This window comes from Gymnoscopelus microlampas (assembly GCF_963454915.1).
Source record: "Gymnoscopelus microlampas genome assembly, chromosome: 2".
NCBI lineage: Eukaryota > Metazoa > Chordata > Actinopteri > Myctophiformes > Myctophidae > Gymnoscopelus > Gymnoscopelus microlampas.
In genome coordinates, this window is record NC_139939.1 from 32,887,497 (window position 1) to 32,909,170 (window position 21,674).

The 21,674-nt window shown below is 42.8% G+C and overlaps 1 protein-coding gene across 3 annotated transcripts in view; it reads right to left on the reverse strand.

Annotated features, from left to right (window-relative positions):
- The window catches only part of myh11a (myosin, heavy chain 11a, smooth muscle), a 43,795-nt gene that overhangs the window by 7,629 nt on the left and 14,492 nt on the right, over window positions 1-21,674 (reverse strand). For all 3 annotated transcript variants that reach the window (XM_084046168.1, XM_084046169.1, XM_084046170.1), the window contains exons 5-33: window positions 18,956-19,055; window positions 14,839-14,931; window positions 14,605-14,668; window positions 13,835-13,933; window positions 12,867-13,010; window positions 12,487-12,582; window positions 12,185-12,303; window positions 11,713-11,865; window positions 11,049-11,222; window positions 10,735-10,908; window positions 10,419-10,533; window positions 9,955-10,148; window positions 9,559-9,680; window positions 8,441-8,510; window positions 8,152-8,312; window positions 7,935-8,043; window positions 7,671-7,802; window positions 7,252-7,458; window positions 6,785-6,922; window positions 4,717-4,840; window positions 4,215-4,386; window positions 3,861-4,073; window positions 3,427-3,571; window positions 2,220-2,426; window positions 1,713-1,817; window positions 1,449-1,601; window positions 1,051-1,299; window positions 500-712; window positions 91-303 (exon numbers count right to left, since the gene is read on the reverse strand). In XM_084046168.1, the coding sequence (XP_083902294.1) occupies window positions 91-303; window positions 500-712; window positions 1,051-1,299; window positions 1,449-1,601; window positions 1,713-1,817; window positions 2,220-2,426; window positions 3,427-3,571; window positions 3,861-4,073; window positions 4,215-4,386; window positions 4,717-4,840; window positions 6,785-6,922; window positions 7,252-7,458; window positions 7,671-7,802; window positions 7,935-8,043; window positions 8,152-8,312; window positions 8,441-8,510; window positions 9,559-9,680; window positions 9,955-10,148; window positions 10,419-10,533; window positions 10,735-10,908; window positions 11,049-11,222; window positions 11,713-11,865; window positions 12,185-12,303; window positions 12,487-12,582; window positions 12,867-13,010; window positions 13,835-13,933; window positions 14,605-14,668; window positions 14,839-14,931; window positions 18,956-19,055 (4,258 nt within the window). The remainder of the gene's footprint in view (window positions 1-90; window positions 304-499; window positions 713-1,050; window positions 1,300-1,448; window positions 1,602-1,712; window positions 1,818-2,219; window positions 2,427-3,426; window positions 3,572-3,860; window positions 4,074-4,214; window positions 4,387-4,716; window positions 4,841-6,784; window positions 6,923-7,251; window positions 7,459-7,670; window positions 7,803-7,934; window positions 8,044-8,151; window positions 8,313-8,440; window positions 8,511-9,558; window positions 9,681-9,954; window positions 10,149-10,418; window positions 10,534-10,734; window positions 10,909-11,048; window positions 11,223-11,712; window positions 11,866-12,184; window positions 12,304-12,486; window positions 12,583-12,866; window positions 13,011-13,834; window positions 13,934-14,604; window positions 14,669-14,838; window positions 14,932-18,955; window positions 19,056-21,674) is intronic.

Sequence of the window (21,674 nt, forward strand, 5' to 3'; positions counted from 1 at the left end):
GAAAAAGCGAAGGGCAGAGAGGCGGGATGATAGCAACAATTGTGTTGCAACTTGCACCCGAGATCAGACCTTTTAACATTGATTCTCTACCTGCTTGACAAGTTGCCTCTTCTTCTCCTCTCCCATCTCGTCTCGACCCTGTAGGTCTCTCTCAAACTGGGCCTTGAGGGCCTGCATGTTGACCTCCAGACGTAGCTTGCCGTCCTCGGCTGCCTGGAGCTCATCCTCTAGCTCCTCCAGCTGGGTCTTCATCTCATCAACCTGGGCCTCCATGCTTCGCTTAGCCTTCTCCAGATCATGGACCTAGAGATGAATCGGGATGAAGGGGTTAACATTGCTGGAATAGAGGCTTTAATGAACGATGTCCTCCCTTCAGCACGAGACTCAGAGCTTGCAATTACTGAAAATAAAATCTAATTAAAATATGATTCACAGTTTCATACAATATACAAATTTGGACAATTTTACAGATAAAGAAAAGAGAGGAGTTCAAACTCACACTCTTGCCCACGTCATCCTTAGAGCTGACCAGGTCCTCCATCTCAGCCCTCAGGGCCTTGTTGGCTCTCTCCAGCTCCTCTCTAGAGTCTTGAGCCTCCTCTAGAGCCCTAGCAAGGGAAAGGGCCTTGGTCTCCTTCTCTCTGGCTTCGGCCTCGGCACGATCTCTCTCATCTGCATATTTACTGGAAATAGTCTTCTCTTCAGCCAGCATCTGGAGGAGACAGAGAACAAGGAGCCATGCATGAATGATGTATTGTTAAAGTTAGAGTTAACCATTCTGGGACAGACATAATCTACGGCAGTGGTTCGAAAACGTTTTAGCTCAAGACCCAAAAGAGAAATCAGAAGTTTGCCCAGGACCCAAACTAGTGAAAATAGCAGATCTACAAGCTCACAATGTGTCGCAAGCTTGTAGATCTGCCATTTTCACTACTTCTTTTTACTTTTTTAATTATTTAAAAATATATGTTTTTCTAAATGGAAGACACTAAAACATATTTACTCGCGACCCATACAAATTGTTGTTTGGGAAACATTGATCTACGGTACCTGGTCAAACTTTTTCTGCTTCTTCTCTAGGTTGGACACATTCTGCCTCTGGTTGTCCAGGTCCATCAAGATGTCCTCGAGTTCCTGCTGCAGCCGGTTCTTTGTCTTCTCCAGCTTGTCATAGGCGGAGGCCTTCTCCTCGAACTGAGTGTTGGCTGCCTCCAAATCCCTCTGCAGACGCTTCTTGTTCTCTTCCAGTAGCTCAACATTACCTGATAGTTCCTCCATCTTCTTCTTATGATCTGACAGCTGTGGACAAAACATGGAATCAATACTGGTTGTGATAAACAATGACACAAAGGCATGTGACACTAGCCAAACTGACAGTAATTCTGAGACTTTTTTGTTGTTGTTGTGAACTGTCATTAAAATTTGTATTAGCCATATTGAGCCCTGACCTGGATGTTGAGGGTGGATACGTGTCTCTCCACATTCCTCTTGGCCTCTATTTCCTCATCCAACTGCTCCTGCAGGCTGCTCTTGTCATCCTCTGCTTGACGCAGTTTGGTGGAGAACTGCAGCTTCTGACGAGTCTCCTCAGCCAGCAGCTCCTATTGCAGAGCACAAAGTCACAGATCAGCGCTTTAACACCGGCACACAGCAAGTCCTAGTAAGCTTAGCAAATCAGATGTCCACGTCCACCATCAATTCGCTTCCATTACCTGTCCGTCTTGCACTTGGGAGGACAGGCTGGCCACGTCTTTGCCGAGTTTAACGTTCTTAACCTCTGCTTCATTCAGAAGGTTTGTGACGCTCTCCAGTTCAATCTGCATGGAGGTAAAACGTGAAGATTACTGTTCAGGGCATGGGGGGGGGGGGGGGGGGGGGGGGGGGTGGGACTGAACCCTGGGCAGAAACCTCATAACTCAACATTTCAGTGTCACACAAAAGTAAAATAAATAGCTGATCTGCAAGCTCACAACGCTTTGCGATGTGTTGTAAGCTTGTAGATCTGCTATTTTTGCTAAAGAAAATTTGTGAAAGTGGTTAAGTGGGTTTTCTAAATATTTAACCATTGAAAAAAGAAGAGCTTGTGACTTAATGATAACTACATTGGATTAATTGGAACACAGGTTCTTTTTTCCATTTCCTGAAATGAAAAGTCCTGAATTTTGGACATAAAAGGTTTCAACCCGACAGTGACGATATGATAACTGACTGTGACTCACAGTGATCTTTGAGCAGCGCTCTCCCAGCTCTGCCTTTTGCTTCTCGCTGTCAGTGAAGCGTGTCTGCAACTCGTTCAGCTGACCTTCCACCTTCTTCCTCTTGTTCTCCACGTCTTGCTTCGACTGGTTCAACGAGCGCACCTCGATTGTCAGGTCCGATGTCTCCTTCTCCAGGGCTTGTTTGGCCTTCTCCAAGTTCGACTTCACCTGAGGAGGGGGGGGGGGGGGGAGGAGGGGGGGGGGGGGTTAAGAAAGTAACATCAAGGCCATAAATTGTTTGTTTTGTTCTTAATTGCGACCGTAGGTCGCATTTACTATAGAAACCTGCTCCAGGTGTCCGTGCGTCACACACGTCCCGTCACTCCGTCACACACGTCACACTTTTGCCCTGCTCATATCTCCGCACCCGTTGCCCCGATCCATGCCAGATTTTGCACACACACTCCTTACCTGCCAAACTACACCCTCCAAGGACCCCCGGAGCTCCAGGGACCCCCAGCTGCCTCGGGGACCCCCAAGTGTAAAAAATGAGCACATGTGGACAAATTACCAAATGACCACCCCAACGGGGCTGCTCACGGGGCATTCCCGGGGACCACCCACTCCTGGTGCTCCAGAACGGATGCAAAAGTGGTGGCGCCCCCAGTGGAGGACCCCCTGCCACTGCAGCTCACATAAAATGCCGTAACTCGGGCTAGGAGCGTCCGGGAGAGCCGCGGCCGGTACCTATTCGTCCGCCAAGGCAACGCGGACACCCCACCCCTAATTTCTCACATGGCCCTCTTCTAGCGCCACCTTCAGGCCGCTTTTCACAACACATTTTTGCCCACTACTCCTACAGTTTTGCCCCTAAAAACACGCAAATTGCTACACACTACACAGTATGTCTACACTCATGTCATCAACATGCCTGCCACCACATTTCTTAGACCACCAAACAAAACTATACATTGCCCACACAACTAGGAACCAATCGCCGTTACAGCCCTCTTCTGTATACATGTGACCTACGGTCGCTTATCTCCCGATTAGGGAGTCTTACTGGTTATTGAAGTCATATTCGAGGGTGGGAAACCCAGAGGATGACCACCTGTCAATTAGGGATGGGTGGTTACCCTAGGGGATTCCCATCTCATCTCCCTGATCAAGGGATAGATCTCAGTGACAAGAGATCCTGTCACAACAATGTGGAACAGTGGGAACCTACTCGTTTGGACTGCTCCAACTGGTCTGTGAGCTCCTCTACAGCCTGAGTGTGTTTCGTTCTCATCTCCTGGACCTGGGCTTCATGGGTCCGGTTCTCCTCGTCCATGGCTCGCTTCAAAATGGTCACTTCCTGCTCTCGCTTGGCTCTTCACGGAGGAAAAAGTAGATGGGTTGTTGTTGTTGAACCAGGTAAATACAAAGAGATCTTTTACGTATGTTTCTTCAAACCTTGCTCTTCTAAATCATGCGTAAACAGTCAGGAGAACACTTGGAAGCTGTCGCATTGACCCTTGCACTCTGCTTGTAATGCAGAGTGCAATCATTGTTGAGTTGATCTCAATGAAAATGTGTGCTAACATAGTTAACATATAATTATCAACACAGATCTAAATAGTTTTTGAATAAGAAACATGTCTTCAGTCTTTCTCAACAAACCTCAGCTCCTGCTGGGTGGCAGTGCTGTCCAGGGTGTCTTCCAGCTCAGACTTGAGGGCCTCCAACTCCTCTCCCAGGTCCCTCTTGGTCTTCTCAGCTTTGTTCCTGGCCACCCGCTCAGACTCCAGGTCTTCCTGCAGGTCTGAGATGTGTCCCTCCAGCTCCCTGATCTTCTTCAGGGCGTTGTTCTTCTGAGCCATCTCGTCCTCTAGCCTTGAGAGGAGAAGAGCGGATGGATGCTGATAAGTTGCTTATTTGGGAGCAGATGTTTATGCGTTGGTGTATGTAGGAGGGGTTGTCCTTCAGATAACCAAATGGTTAACATGAAAGAATGTTAACAGTGCTACGTCTCACCTGGCCAGAGCATTCTGTAGCTCCTCATCCTTCTTGGCAAGCTGCACTTTGAGTTCAGCGATCTGGGCCTGTAGGTCAGCGATCTGCTCCTGGAGGTCATTAGACTCCGCTTCCAACTTGCGCTTAGCCTTGTCCAATTCCTGCCGACCCTTCTCCTCTTTCTTCAGCCGGACTGTAAGGTACAGCATGCAGTCAGACATATATCAGGACAAACAAAGCTAAATGTAAACAACTTAAAGGAGTAGTTCACCCCAAAAAGTACTTATTTTCTATCAATTACACACCCTATGAAGCCTTGAATTCATGGAGATTTTTATCGCATTACTAAGCCAATAATTTGAGTCCTCAATTGACCTGCATTTGAGTAATCTTTTGGGTGAACTACTCCTTTAATGAGGAATATTTCTGCACCAAGGGTGATGGTACTGATTGTGATACTGGAACTAAAGTAACTGATTTCTGAGCTCATTTAACACATTATGGATGAATAAAAGGCAGTTACCCTCCAGTTCAGAGATCATGGACTCATGTTTATTCTTGAGCTTTGTTAGGTTCTTGGATTTCTCCTCTTCCTCGGCCAGATTTGAGCTGAAGTCTGCAATCCTCTCTTCCATCAGTTTTCTCTCCTACAGATAGAAAACAAAAAAGGCTCCAGCTTCGCTTATTAGGATTCCAAGTTGGCCTCAGCAGGGCCATACAGACATTAAGGGCAGGTGCCCTAATATAGCCATTCTACCCAACCACTCATGCTAACTGAATAAAAAGAGTTTGCATATGAATTATCGGTGGACAGGGGGGGGGGTTCCTCCAGTTCCATATCAACACCATCAGTAGTAAAAAGAAAAAGGAGAAAAAGAAACATAGACAGTCACATAAGACACAAGCCACCACACTCCATATAGCTCATTATCAAACAGATCACCTGTAGACATAAGCACCAAAAAGCAACCACATGAGAAGTCCTATTCACATTTCCCAGGTCTTTTTCAAAGTCTATCTAAGGGGAGGGTTCAGGCCCACAGGGCATTGACCTTTTAGAAGGATCCGAGAGATTTTGGTGGGAAAATAATCCAGCAGCGGTGCCCACAACTTCAGAAAGGAAGCTTCGTTGCCTCTATCCATATTTCATAGGGCATGGTGGGCATAACTTCCTGTCGATCAGGTATCAGGGATCAAATCGACAGGAAGTGATGCCCACCATGCCCTAGGAAAGTTGTGGATACACTGCACACAATCTCTCGTAAGGGAGCACACCAAAAATCTCTTTATACCAGAGTTATACGGTAGGGGGCTTATCCTTAATCCAATTTATCAAAATGCATTTTTGGGCTAATAGTAGGAATTTATCAAATAACTTAAATTGTGAGGATGTCAAATTCATCTCTTTTGAGGGGAGTCCCAAGATGAAAGCTCCCGGATCCTTCTTTATTTTAACCTTAAAAATAATTAAAAAAATATAACCCCAAAACCTGGATATTCACTTACATTCCCAAAAGTAGTGGTATTAAGTCCCAATATCTGTACAACATTTAGAACACAGAGGACATATTGAGCGGTCCATTTTGTTTAGTATCACAGGTGTAATGTGCAGTCTGTGAAGAATTGTATATTGTGTTTCTCTTAATCTATTACAGGTGAAACATTTTTTACAGAATGGCCTCTTGCCAGTCGTCCTCGATAAATCCATTGTTAAAATCGTTCTCCCACTTGCGGAAGGAGTGTACCTCCAGGGAGTGCAGCGAGTATAACAGGGAATAGAAGGATGAGATAAAGTGTGTTACATCACTACATTTACATAAAAAATCCTCCACTTTACTATAAAGGGCCTATATAATTTATTTATTAGTAAAAATATGGATGCTAATGAGTAGTAATGTAAAATAATAATTTTCAGTCATTTGTCTGGAATTTCATTTTGTGAGAAAATCGTATTGTGAACCCAATATCGCAAATTGTGTCGAATTGGGAATCACTACATCCCTAATAATGATTTATAGATAAACCCTGAAAATGTTGATAGATTAACCCGTTAAAGGCCTGTCAACGGGGCGCTGGTCTAGTGGGTAAGGCTCATATCACATACAGGCTCTAAAGCAGCCTGACGGCGAGTCGCAGGTTTGACCTTTGCTGCGTGTCACTCCCTGTTTCCTGTCACTCTCTACTGTGTGTACTCAATAAAGGCAGAAAAGCCCCAAAAATATCTATCAATAGAAGCTCAAGCTGCCGTGATGTGCTAGTTCTGACTTCACACCCACATATGTCTTGGAAATGCACCTGTTACCATATGTTGCTGTTTGTTGTTAAAAGTGTTACATAGCCTTCTTATTTGTGAGTGCTAATGACTTTGTTAGCCCGCATCATACTTTCAAGGCTTTATGTTAAATACACCAGTTCCTTTGATTCACGCTAAATCCAGAAAACTAAATGACCTATAGCCTTTGTACTGATTGAGAGCAACTGGTTCGGCAAGAGAGATATAAAGGAGAGAAATAGACATACAGTAAGGGCACTTTATCCTATGAAGGCAACTGGGCAGTGAGGATGATGTTATGTATCATCTAATCACTGACCTTCTGCAGCTTGTTGTTCTGGTCCTCCATCACTAGAACATCATCCTCCAGCTTTTTGACCTTGCCCTCGCATGTGACCTTTTCCAGCTGCAGCTTCTGACGTGCGTCCTCCTCCTCTTCCAGGTGTTCCTCCAAATCCTAAAAGTAGAAGACGAGACCCAATTATTTGTTTTGTCTTATGTTAGGTGTTCACTATCTCAGACGGTGCTTTAATAACGTCTTAAATTTCTCTCAATGTAGTCCTTGTCAATTCCACATGCATAATACAGTCAGCTTCACTACCAACCCCATATTTATCCTGAGGAGGGCTTACACAACCACATGGCTCCTTCGTTACACATGGAGTCACCGGCCATTTCTTTTAACATTGAGAGGAGTTTCACCGGGAGAGCAGAACACGTGCAGAGGTTCACAGTTCACTAACCCAGCTAAAACCATAAACACCACCACAAACAATACAGCCGAACCTGCATCTGTTGTTGCATCTTCTTCTTGTCCACCAGCAGGGCCTGAGCACGGTCTTCCTCTTCCTCCAGCCTTGCTTCCATCTCATGGAGTATCTCCTCCAGCTCCTGCTTCTTTGATGACAGACGAACCCTCATCTCCTCAGCCTCAGCATATAGTTCTGTCTCTGCCTGCAGCTGCTCCTGCAGCGCGATCCTCTCTTCCAGAACCTGGCGGGGACGAAGAATAAGATGCATCACTACCATTTTAGAGTTCTACTTGTGCCTTACATACAATGAGATTAATCATTGGGTTGTTCTTACTCATCCCACACAATATTCTCAAGTGCATTAAAAACAAACAAGGGCACAAAATGACTTCTAAAATGGCCTCAAATGTTATACAACATTAAGAACAGAATGTGTGTGGAAGTCCCAATTACCGATGTGTGTTTCAAGGTGATCTCCTTCAGCTCAAATTCAAACTTTACAGCAACTTCTTTAGCCTGCTTCAGTTCGTCCTCTTTAACACTCATTTCCTCTTCTTGACGTGTGACTTGCAGAAGAGGCTTGACCTGTAGTCAATGGACGATATTCATTTTTCAAAATGGATTAAAGCAATTTTGAAATATTATTATTACAATATTAATACAAATTGCTAAAATATGAGATTAAGTGTATCCGTATATCATTGTCTAGGATCTTACCTTTGTGAAGAGCCTCCACCACTGCCAGTTTCTGAGTTTGAGGTAGGCAGCACAGTTCCTCTGAATGACTTTCATGGCTGTCAGCTGTGCTTGCCTCTTAGCAAATGCCCTTTAAAAGTAAATGTTTCTCATGTTCAAGGTTTTGTTCCACATACATACATTACACTAAAACAAAATAGAAATGATATAAATATATTTTTTCCCATCACTTTCTCACTTTCTGGCAAGGAAGCCTCTGGCCTGGGACTGGAAGGCAATAATGACCACCGTGATCTTCAGATCTCTCTCCTCCTCCAGCTGGGCCAGCACTCCTGTACGGAAGAAGATCTTGCTTTGGCCAATCCTGTATAGGTTGGGGTCCAGATCCAGATGCTTGATCTACACACAGAAAGTAAGTGTCATTTTGGCATGTGTTCCTTTGGTATATTAGTGCCTACACTGTCATCGGCACCACATAACTCAACATGCCAAGCTGCATTATGCTGGGATTTGCAAAATCCATTTACCATAAGGCAGCAGGCTTGTTTGCCATCCATGAAACCTTTGGGAATAGAGCCCGCAGCCAGGATCTCATAGCTGTGAAGTGGGTAGAAAGAAAGAAAGAAAAACAGACAGCATGGTAAAACAAAAAAATATGTATTGGATGTCTTAATATTACTTTGAAGGTAGAGCCCTGCATTGGGATTGGGATCCCGCAGCACCCAACGCAAATCTCACGGGATGATATACACTCATTACTTGAGTGGTGCTGGTGCCTTACGTAAACAAAAGATTGCTTAATAAGCAAACCTACAAAGCCAGATATAAATGCCAACATATCATGTTGCCGCACCATTCTCCTTCACTTCATCCAGGCTTGCCTGCTGTCACCTCAAATCCAACATGGTGAAGTATGCCGACGATAACTGCAACCAGCATCTGATCCATCATTACTTTCAATTGTCTGTATCGATCCTTTATTCTTATGCAATCTCTATCTATCTTAAAAACAACCTTCGTAATAGCTGTTCCCAAAGCAGCCATCTTTGCTGCTGTTGGCTTATGTTAAGAATTTTAAAGTAAAGTCATTCATATAAATGATGTGCCTCATTAGGCTATAACAGCATTTCAAGTTACTGTGAATAATTGTGCATACTTTTAGTTTTTGTAGTCTCTGCTGCAGCCTAACAGTTGTGATGTTTTGTATTAAAAAAGCTTAAGATTTTGGTCAAGAAAATAGGTTGGACTAGTTACATCATCACAAGGTAAGCACACAAGCCAAACCTCTACCAAAGTGTCCTTTTGCTTTCATAATAGCGTACGAAGTAGCAGTTAGCCCAGCCAACTGGGGTACCTAATGTCTCTGTCCATGGTGCTGGAAAATGTCAAATCCTGCCCTCTCACTCATTCTGTTTTTGTTTGTTTTAGTACCAAAGCAAATGTTGCAGGAGCTTGAACTTTGCTGCGGCTGGGAGTGGGAGGTAATAAATAATCTACGGGTGGGGCAGGTTGAAACCATTGCAGGAACATGTGGTAACGGAAAACAATCCTGTGCAGGGCTCTACTTAGACGTTTCTTGTACAAGCTGTGCATCCAGTTGCATTTGATTTGGCAAGAGTGCAATTCAATCAGCGATCCCACTCACCGCTGACGGTACTCCTGGAAGAGAATTCTGTTGGGGAAGCCTTGTCGGCAGATACGGATCCCTTCCAACACACCGTTACACCTCAGCTGCTCCAGTACCAGGTTGGCGTCTAGCTTCCCTGCCTGAGATCAGGGTTAACAGGAATACGTATTTATTCATTTATATATTTATTTATGTCTATGTGGGAAAAAAAGAAAACAATACTAACAATCTTTCTTCAATAGTGACAAATTTAAGTGACAATTTAAATGCATCATTTCAAGATATTATGAATAATTAAAATGTAGAAAGAAAAGAAAAAAACCTCAAATATCATCTAAAGTTATTTCGTCCTGATTAAAGAAAGGTTTTCAAAGACAGGAACAGTTGGAAGAGTGCCAGTGCATTTTTCTTTACCCTCTTCTCATGGTTGGGGATGATGCAACGGACAAAGTTTGGTTGGGTGTTGTGCAGTGTGGTCATGAGCTTAGTCAGAGACTCCTTGTAGAGCTGGCCCACGGTCCGGAACATTCCCTTCTTAGTTTTGGAGCCAGCGCTAGGCCCTGAGTCGGACATCTTCGCCATGGTATCCAGTCCCACCACTCTGTCCGCTGTCACACGGGACAGTTCAATGTATTATTCAACAAGTCTATATGTGGTTAATTCAAAATGATACAGTAGGTGTGAAGAGAAGATGTGTTTTTGTTTGTTTTATAATTTTTGATTCTGGGCACATCATAATAGGGAACAGAAATAGGTGAACACTCAGCGAAAATATAGGTGATTATATTTGCCAAAAATCGATTAAAAACGATTCATTCTCACTGACAGTTGACTTCCTTGTACATGCAAATAGAAGCAGCTGAGCCTTGGTTTCTCACCATCTTTCCAGAGGTCTTGCACAAAGGTGCTTGAGGAGCTGTTGAGCAGAGCTGTCACGTTGTCATTCAGAGGGTCCATGTTCTTTGTCAGCCAGTTATCTCCGTTGTAATCCACCTGAAACCAAAACAAACAAACAACAAAACAAACATGTTGTATTCCATTATCTTCTGGAAATAGATATTTGTAGAACCAGTTCATAAAGAAGACGATCCATGCCATTCTAATTTTACACACCCTCCCAATCCCATTACTTTTCTCAAACTTTATGAGAGTTTCAGAAACCTCTTGGTCAAAAGGGTAACCTGTCATACTCACCTTCCCTGCATAGTGAAGCACAGAGAACACAGTCTTGCTTTTGAGCTGTTTGGGCTTGGCAAACTTCACGTGGTTGCCCTGTGTGTTCATGAGTTTCTCTACAAAGGAGACGTCTGTCGCTTTGGGGAACCAGCACTCCTCATCCAGCAGAGCAAGGATGCCGGGAGGGTTGTTCTGCAGAAAGGAGGTAGAATTGACTACATTTTGCCACCTTTCAGGGTGCTGCACACTATATAGCACACAAATATTCATGCTGTGGATGATCAGTAGTTTAACCTAATTTGAAACATATATCTTAGTGGCTTCCCACTCACCGGCCTCTCAATGAGTTCAATGCACGGCTGCAGGTCGAGGCCAAAGTCGATGAAATTCCACTCAATGCCTTCTCTCGAATACTCCTCTTGTTCCAGGATGAACATGGTGTGGTTGAAGAGCTGCTGCAGCCTCTCATTGGTGTAGTTGATGCACAGCTGCTCAAATGAGTTGTCCTGCAAGAGGGAGGTGGAAGAGGGGAGGTGAACACTCAAGGCAAATCATTTTACACATTCACTTCTGGTGGGACAAACGTGCATTTTCATAGCTTACTTTATGTTTGATTTTAATATGACATGCTACATACAAGGAAAAAGCTTTCACCACAACAGTGAGGCTACTTTTACGTAGCCTGGCATGGCCAGACTAATATCACTGCGTAGATATTACGCCCTGATTAGTCCCTCACAACTTCGGAGCAAGATCCGAAATCCAATCTCTATTGAGAGGGGCCAGACCTTATCTGCCAAGGGCACATTTTTTTGCAATGGCAGATTCGTCTGGAACCAGGCTAACTTTTACGGTGTTTCGAGCCAAACAGCCATCAAACATGGCTTGCTTCACTGTGAAAGGAGTTACATGGCATACCTCACATACCACTAGTAGACACTTAAACAGAAAGCTTAGTGATTTGTGATTCACATGTGATCATCACCATCTCATTACCTCAAAGATCTCAAAGCCGGCGATGTCCAAAATTCCCAGGAACGAGGCTCCCTGGCGTTTGGTCTTGTCCAGGGCCTTGTTGACCCGACCCAGGAGCCAGCGGAACAGACGCTCAAACATGGCCTTTGCCAGGGCCTCAATAGCAAAGTCAGCCTGACAGACAGTACACACACGTTATCTAAGAGCATTGATAATTGATTTGATTTTAGACCTGTGATTGGCATTTAATCAACACATTAACACAATTCTTGATGTGGAAATTGGCGGGGAAAATAAACCTGTGAACAGCAAAAGATAAAGGGGCTACAGAATTACGCTGTACCCATTTCAATTTGGTAAATATCAAGATTGATGTTCTTCAAGTGAAAACCCAAAGAAATATAATCTTAGCTAACTGTCAAGAATACAGAAAATAATGTTTTCACTGTGTCTGGAAAATTTCCCAGCATGCACAGCACAGCGACTCGGGTACCTGCTCTTTGGTCTGAGCCTTCTGTACAACCTCTCTGCCGACTTTGATGCGTGGTGTCAGGATGGCACGGGTAAAGTCTGTCACGTTTATGCCCTGCAAATGGCACACCTTCTGGGCCGCTGAAGAGAGAAAAATATATTCAATATACAAATGTTAAATATTACATTTATTTGTATATTTACAAATCCATGTTGTAAATATAAAATAAAAAAAATCAGAACAACTATTCAATTTGGGTATACGTCCTCATATGTGTAATATAAAGACCATTTTACAACATTTATGACACTGGAGCATCTAACCGGTGTTGTCTGGCATGGTGGCCTGTTCCTGGTTCCTCTCTTTCTTGAATTCAAGGTTTCCCAGCTGCATTACTGAGGAACACACCTTCAGGATACCTGGAAGAGAGAGAAAAGACATAGGGCATGATAGGAATCACAGAGAACTATCGTCATTGGCAACACAGGAATTGACATTGGTGATGACAAATATTCAAAATTAAATGTGGCTGCATCAGAATAGACTCTCATCCCACCCCATCCATCTACACACCATCCCATCATTTCAACCCATTCCATTCTAACCTATTCAATTGTATCCATCTTACTGTATACTATCATATTCTATCGTATCATATTCTATTGTAGCAAAGCCCAAATCCAATCAGAGCTATGGTTGGTACCAGTTCTCTCCTCTTCGGTGAGGCCCATGATTGTCATAGCCTCCATGGTTTCCTCATACATCTCATCATCTTGTTGGCCAGAGATCGAAACATTGCCTGCACTCAGGAAACGGTAGTTCTTGAAGTCCTCAAGTAGCAGCTCCTCTGGAAATATAAGACAGAAGATTTACAGAGATCACAGTGTGTGTGTGTGTGTGTGTGTGTGTGTGTGTGTGTGTGTGTGTGTGTGTGTGTGTGTGTGTGTGTGTGTGTGTGTGTGTGTGTGTGTGTGTGTGTGTGTGTGTGTGCGTGTGCGTGTGTGCGTGCACTGTCTTTGACTCTGGTTTGTGTAGTTGTAGAATAAATATGTATATGTTTGGGGTCACAAGATTTCTTCTGTGAGCTGTTCTCACATTGCCTGATTCCATAGTCCATATTCACATGGCGGCCATTTTGGAATTTAACATTGCGTTGCTGTGGCAACTGGGGTGGCAACTGGGGTGGCATTTCATTGACTTAATGGCAATATGGCCGCCGTGTGAATATGGTCTATAGCAATGACAGAAGGTTAGTATAAATCAATACAATATAGATAGCACTTCTCATTTGACAAACTTACCCAGAATGTGTTAACTAATAAAATTAAATACAAAGCATAATATTATCAAGTAAACTGAAGCAGCAATCTAACCAAACACCAGCAGCAGACCTGAACTGACTTGTATCACCATTGAATTAACTTGCCTTTTGGTATATTTTACAACAATTAAACACTTTCAAACCGACGTACCTATTTTGGGTATGCCATAAAAGACATGCCATTATGAAAGATTTTCAAAACATTCAAAAATAGCACAAATAGCTGATCTACAACCTTCTGTGTCACAATGTGACACCTTGTAAGCTTGTAAATCCCTATTATTACTATTTGTTGTGGCTTAAGTTACTAAAAGAACAAAAGTTGTAATTTAGATGCAACTGCAGCTTACCACGGAGCTTGTCCTTGACACCAGAAATCATGTAATAGAAAATGTGGAAGGCTCTTTCTGTCTTGGCCTGTCTGATACAGCGAGACTTCTCCAACAGGTCTGAGAGCAAACAGCTGTTAAGGACAATACACATGCACAGAGGATGGAGGGTCCTCTATCCATACCACTGGAGAACCGTGGTTCAAAACACATCAGAAACCATCAACGTACAGGAGGAAAGTGAAATACCATACTTTAGAGATAAGACAAGAATTCTCATCACCTGATCTCACATATGGTATACTGTAGATGAGGCATTCTGTAAACAATACTAGAAATAACCAGTGTCAGGATACGTTTCTAGTGAGATGTTTTGTTAATTTGATGTGTAGGCTCATCGACTCGGTATCCAATTAAAGATGATTCCAAAGGAATGTTAAGCTGAATCTCTAATCTGACAGACACACATGCACCTGCAAATGATTGTGCGCACGTGCACGCACACGCGCACGCACGTACACACACACACACACACACACACACACACACACACACACACACACACACACACACACACACACACACACACACACACACACACACACACGGTGCAAGGTGCCACAGACACACCACAGTGTTTACCATGCAGGGAATCGACACTTCTTACAGGAATCTGTGAGAAAATGCAGACTTTGGGGACTAGAGTTAATGTTTGCTGATCAAAGTGTTTTTCCAGGGTAAGAGCTGAACGGGAGCAATGCATCACTGACTGTTACACGATATGAGGATACAGGTTTCAATGTTGGCTCCAACGATCCACCCGTTTACATCAAAGTTGATACGGATGAATTTACCCTGTAGGAAAGATGATGTGGAGGTTATGGATGGAATGATGGTTTCCACAAGACTTATAAAATACAAACACAGCAGTTGTGTGTCGACTGAATGATCACCTTCATACAATTAATAGACACTCTGAAATCTAGCGTCACACTCAAAACGTTTTCCTGTGTGGGTAAACTCACAAATCGAGAGGAGTTGTCATTTTTGATGGTCTTGGCATTTCCGAAGGCCTCCAGAATAGGGTTGGCCTGCAAGAGCTGCTTCTCCAGCTCGCCCTGGTTTGGACATAGGTAAACATAAATATGTCATTAAACAGTAACTGGTGATATACACAGGTACGGTGGGATCGGGAGGTGCTGAACGGGGTTGTGGAGGGGTGAGTTGGAGAATGACTGTAACAGTGAAAAGTGGAAAAATACATTTCAAAGGCAAATGATGTAAAAAAAAAAGATGCTGTCATTTGAATCACCTAATCTCCATTGAGATTCTATGGTAAAATGAAACAATTGATTGATTTGAATCAAACTATTCAAATCAATGTGTTGATTAAATACCTAAACAGCTCTTAGTGAATGTTTTCAGAAGTAGAAATACATAGAGCTAAAAGGTGAACAAATTCCCGCTGAATTAAGAAGGAAAGGAGAAAAGTTTAATAATTTCACACATTGTGGATGTGTTTCAGCTGCAGTTCCAGTGTGGAGGCTGCGAGTGCATAAGAGGAGCATGGCGATGGCTGATTACCCTTTCGCACAGTGTTGCGCTAATCCACCTGATCAAAGGGGCCCACATCAGCCTACCAGCATCATCAGTAACACCAGACATCTAACTTACTAACACGCTCTCTTAAAAAGAGACCTTCAGCTACCCTGTGACCGTGCTTAAATGCAGCGGAGAAGAAGCGCACAATTGCTACTTTGGTAGACTTTGTGATCTTTTGTGATCAGATTTTTCAAAAGTAAAATGAGGACATTAATAATGGTGTCATGAAGGTAAAGTTAATCAGAATGCAATTAGATTTAATTAAAAAAGTGTCTCAGTTCTATATTCAATAGTTAAGAAAAAGAGTTTAGATACAGACCAGATGACCAGATACAGGTCAGAGTTGGCAAAGGAAAGCAGAGAGTCCTGTTGGCTTCAGTCACTGAGGGAAAGACAGGAATGAAAATGGAAATAGCAGAGAAATAGAAAGGAAGATATATAAGGTGACAGAACAGGTTTACACTAACACTGTTTAATACTTTAGCAGATATAGAGAATCGAAGGTCTATCCTCTATTTCAGATCACTCCAGGTGAGTGCATGAGAGAAAAGCAGAATCAGAGAGAAGCATGGAGGAAGAGAAAGAGAGCAGAGACATTGTAAACTGGAGAGGAGGGAGCAATCCAGGAAGAAAATTCTAATTTTGTTCTTGTTTGGTCAATGTCCGTGGGAGCCTGGGCAGCATATTCTCTGTACAGTAGCACTCTCTTTCTCAGGAATATGCAGTGGTGGACAGTAACGGAGTAAATGTACTTGAGAACTTTACTTGAGTACAGATTCTGAGGATCTGTACTTTACTTGAGTATTACATTTTTTTGATACTTAGTACTCTTACTTGAGTACATTTCCAAGACAAATATTTTACTTTTACTCGAGTACATTTCTAGGAAGGCTGTAAAGTACTCAGTACTTTTAAGCCCACTCCACATCCACACCAATGATTCGCCATGCAACTCCTTGCAACATGCAACTACTTGCAACCACTTGCAACCATTATCCCCAATGGCAGTTGCAAGGAGATGCATTGGTGCGATTGACCTTAAAATGTTTTTGTTGCAAGGAGTTGTGACTAGTTGCATTGGTGCGGTTTTGCCTTTAGGTTGCCAATTTCATTTTCTTCCCTAAAATGCAATTGGCCTAACTTCTACTCTCACACTAGTCGTGTTTCTGGCTTCCCCCTCCGCTCGCCTCTTTGTTACAGTACATCTTGTATAGGTGTATAGGAGTAAAAGTATTTAGTTCTGGTTCCTCAGTCATTTCTATGTTTTTATATGTGTTTCTGCAGGCTTTGTATAATGTAGTGGTTCTACAAGCAAGCACATTAGTGCATGCAGTGCAGGTGGTTTCAGAGAGTTACAGTACTTATCTGAAACAAGAGTTACAAGGTCCTATAAATTCATTGTGAAAACATTACAGCATTTTGTTGATATGAAAATTAAGAAATGTACTCCTACTTTTACGTTTACTTGTACTTTAAGTATTTTTCAAAGCATGTACTTTTGAATACTTAAGTATATTTAAAAGTAATAACTTTTTTACTCTTACATGAGTAATATTTTGACTGAGCTACTTTTACTTGTAATGGAGTAAATTTGACCAAGAGTATCTGTACTCTTACTCAAGTATTGGGGTTGTGTACTTTGTCCACCTCAATACGATTGAGGGTTAGCAGGTTAATGACAAAGACAAACTTTGACATGACCTAGAAGTTAATCCTTAACGTCCAAACCAACACACCAGACATCAACCACAGCCAGGGAATCAGATTCAGGACACTCAGTCCTACTCAGGACTCCTCTGAAGTGTGTTCCAAAAATGTTTTTACGCTGTGGCTCAGCAGGAGTCTAGCCAATCTAGAAGAGGGTCTGTCTGTCTGTCTGTCTGTCTGTCTGTCTGGGAAAGATGAAATAGTCACAGCTTTTTCATCATTTCTATCCAGATCATTTTATGAAAATCTTGTCTCTATTGTCATATAATTCCTATACCGTACAAGCACTGTAATATTTGACCTGACTTCTTTAGAATGGTTTTGATATGGTTGTCTGACTAGCACACCAGTATCCCACCCTGGTGAACAGGCTAACATTCTCAGAATCTATTACTGTTGACCAGAGTAGTATCACAGTTTACCAAGCATCCCATCACCAGCATCCAATCACCACCACCATCCCATCACCAGCATCCAATCACCAGCATACCATGCTGGTCACCAGCATACCAGCACCAAAACACAACATGTGCTGGTCTTACTGGTATACCCAGCATGTATTGTGCTAGTCATGCATGCTGTTTTTTTTTCCAGCAGGGAAGGTCACAAATACACAAGAGTTTGAGAAAGTCCACACTGTGCAAACCACAAGGTGCTCCACAAGAAATCCACGGAGCAAAATGGCCACGACACTCCCTATGGTAGCACACAACAGCTAGTGCACTGGTTCTCAGCGTCGGTCCAGGAACCACCAGGCGTCCAAATGGACCGATACAAGGTCTGTAACTCTGAGAGTGTACAAATGGAACGAGGTCCATTTGGTTTCATGTGTACACTGTGAGAGTTAAATTAACACTGCAGATGTTTCAGTGTAGATTGGGGTCCCAGAGATAACCCATTTGGACCGCTGGTGGTCCCCAGACCGGACGCTGAGAACCAGTGGTATAGGATACGATGTTGTTTGTTTGATATAGACAGGAAGAAGAGGAGATGGGCATGCTCACACGGTGCTACAGTAGTTGATCTGTGATGGACCCTTTCACTGTCAGGGGTGGGGCAGGGTTCCAATGTCCTTCCAGTGGCAGTGAAAGGGTGATCGTGGAAGATGGGTAAAGCGAAGAACAACATCAGCTCCATCAGTACAGGGGCCGTCTTAATGAAACATTTGGATTTGGAAAATTGACTGCAATTCAGTAGTACAGCATATATCATGCAGTCAGAGGGCACTCTTGTGCTCTTGTTTTGTACAAAAAAAGATGCCTAAACTGAAATCAGTGATGTTGTTGTCAAAACCTGTGTTGTTCCTGAGCTCAAGAACAATAACGTTTGGGATCTTGACCGGAGAAAAACCATTGGTGTAAACCAAAACAAAATTGAATTAGTCTTGTAACTCAGTGAGAGTACTATCTCGCATGCAGTTTTTAACCTAAGGAAGGAATACACACAAACACCACACGCAAAAAAAACACTCCAGGCATTCCCCTTTACTCACGTAGGCCAACTGTTGTCCCTTTACGTCCTTTATTTGGAGGAAATGGCGATACAAGATTAAATAGAGCAGTTTCCCACATAGGCCTACTGCGTAGGGCTTAATTTAAGCTTTGTCATCCGACAGCGTCGTGGACCTAAAATAGCAGATCTATGAGCTCACAGCGTGTCGTGGGTGTGACACGTCGTGAGCTCATAGTTCTGCTACTTTTGGTCTGCGACGCTGTCATACGATAAAGTATAATAGGCTTAAGTGTCCAAAAAAAGTGAAGAAAAAGGGAGATTTGACACAACTTTCGACACAAATGGCTGCTTTACAGTGCAGTACATGCACTTGATACTTACAGCACTGGTGTCCTTCTTGCCTTTGTGGGAGGAAGCCACAACAGCCAGATACTGGATTACTTTCTTGGTGTTCTCTGTCTTTCCTGCGCCAGACTCTCCACTGAGAGAGAAAGGGAGAGGGGGATTAACTATTGGGGGAAAACAGGAATGGGAGAGACGTAAAAGAGAGAGGCTGAGCAAGATGATGAACAACACACAAGTTCACTGTTCACAGTTCAGCAACTCAGTATAATTGCATTGAAATCATGTGGAGATAACACACACACACACACACACACACACACACACACACACACACACACACACACACACACACACACACACACACACACACACCATCGCCTGACACATACCACAATGTTATGGTCCAGTTTCATTCTGATCTCTGCACAGTAGAATCCTCTGCTTTAAGTTAACTCAGCGATTGTAAAAAAGAAAATTGACCCATAATTGAACACTCAGGCTGTGTATACTCAGACAGACTTCAGATCCAGGAAGCAGATTAGACTTCTGGGCCCCATAACAACACATCACACTAACTATAGTAAGTACAAAAAACACACACAAAGATAATCTAGCACTTTTTTGCACAATGGGTCTGGCATAGTAGCCTATAGTATAAAATATGAAGTATAGTGGAGAGACACAGGAAACAAGGAGAGGATTCTGATGGAGAGAGACGGGAAGTGACATGCAGCAAATGGTTTCCTCAAGTGCATAGCTTACAACCATGACCTATTTATTTTGTACCTATATAAATGAACTTTTGTTCACTTATATAATTCATCCATATCAATAGGAATGTATGTTTTAAATTAACTTTAACTTAGAATATTATTGGATATTGAAATAACTCAGTATTTGTGTTAATGTTTCAAACAGAAGCAAGCACACCTTTCCTTTTTTTCCTCTTTCGTCTCTGAGACAGACACAATGTTGAACAATCCCAGACCCATCTGCCATTAGTTCAGCAGACACAAACAACACGCTCTTGCATACACTTAAACACACACACACACACACACACACACACACACACACACACACACACACACACACACACACACACACACACACACACACACACACACACACACACACACACACACACACACACACACACACACACACACACACACACACACACACACACGTCCATAAAAGGCAACATGAGTACGAGATCCACCATAGCTCTGTCTTAGGGCTCGGTTTGGCAGCTTACAGAGGAATCAACTCTGTCCTGTATTTCAGACCTGGTAAGGACATATAACAACTCACTCTCCTGCCACAAGCCATAGTAGATAGTAAATTCAGATTTAAAGAGGCTCCACCTATACTCCAGCCTATATGGTCTTCAAACTGCCAAGTAACTACGTCAGAAAATCATCAACAATTTCCTTTTAAGTTACCCTATCTATAACCCCTTACTCCAAAGCAACATCATATGATAACAGAACCACCTATGGAACATTAGTATCCACTGGTGCCCCGTTCAGTCTGATACCCTCAATTAAACCCAAGATTATCTGACATCCGAATTTCAGCAGCAATTTTTACTAACCATATAACGGTTATCTAACTTGTCTATAAACAGACATAGACAAAGGAGAGATTAGTAATCACTTTTAGTGTTTAATATACAAACTCAAAAGACTATAGAGCCCCCTCTATAGGGCATAAGCTGCAATTTGGACTTAACACAGTAGTAGTTCTAGACTCTCGACTACACACCCACTGATCTCCCACAGAATTCACAAATCCCAAGATGGACAGCTACTTCAAGGGGATTCCTCTTGTAAATACACACTCAGCTTTAACCAAGCTCAGGGTACAGAGGGTAGACTACGGATCCACACTTTTCAACAACATCCTGATTCTTCATGGTAGTGTAGGTTTTACAATTGCATACAATACATATTAATAAAGTAAAGTAGGGGTTGACTGGTGGCCTAGCCAGTTGTGCACGATCACATTCTCCTTGTGAGTCGTGACGAGGACCCGAGTTTGAATCCAATCCCTGTCATGTCTCGCGGCACTCCCCCTCTTTCTGCCCTATCTTTCCTGTCTCTCTACATTCTCCCATCCAAAATAAAATGCAAAAAATAATAACATTTACCAAAAAAAATAAGAAAAAAAGGAAAGTACTGTAGGAAAATTTGTGAAGGAAACAAACTGGTGACCCTGTCAAAATGAAATGTCACAATATTGATAATAGATGTAGCTGGCTCCCAGCTAGTATTTTCCATGGTGCATTCTCAGTGCAAAGCTGTGGATTAGGACTGCCAGACTGGCATGAATACATTAAATACATGAAATCCCTAACCCATTGGTCCACCTTTACCATATTCAGCTGAGATTGCAGAAAGTCACTGTATACTTCACATGCATTCACAACACTGTTACTAGGAATGGTTAACAACTACTGTGTGAATGTTACGGTATGTTCGCGAAGCAAATGTTATCTTCCCTAGATCTCTTCCCCACACCAACGTAACAGATTATCCTGCTGGTCATTTTTGCTATACCAGTGTAACAACACACACACACACACACACACACACACACACACACACACACACACACACACACACACACACACACACACACACACACACACACACACACACACACACACACACACACACACACACACACACATACACATGCTAATGCCATACATGACATTCCATGTACATGGGAGAATACTTTCTCCCATATA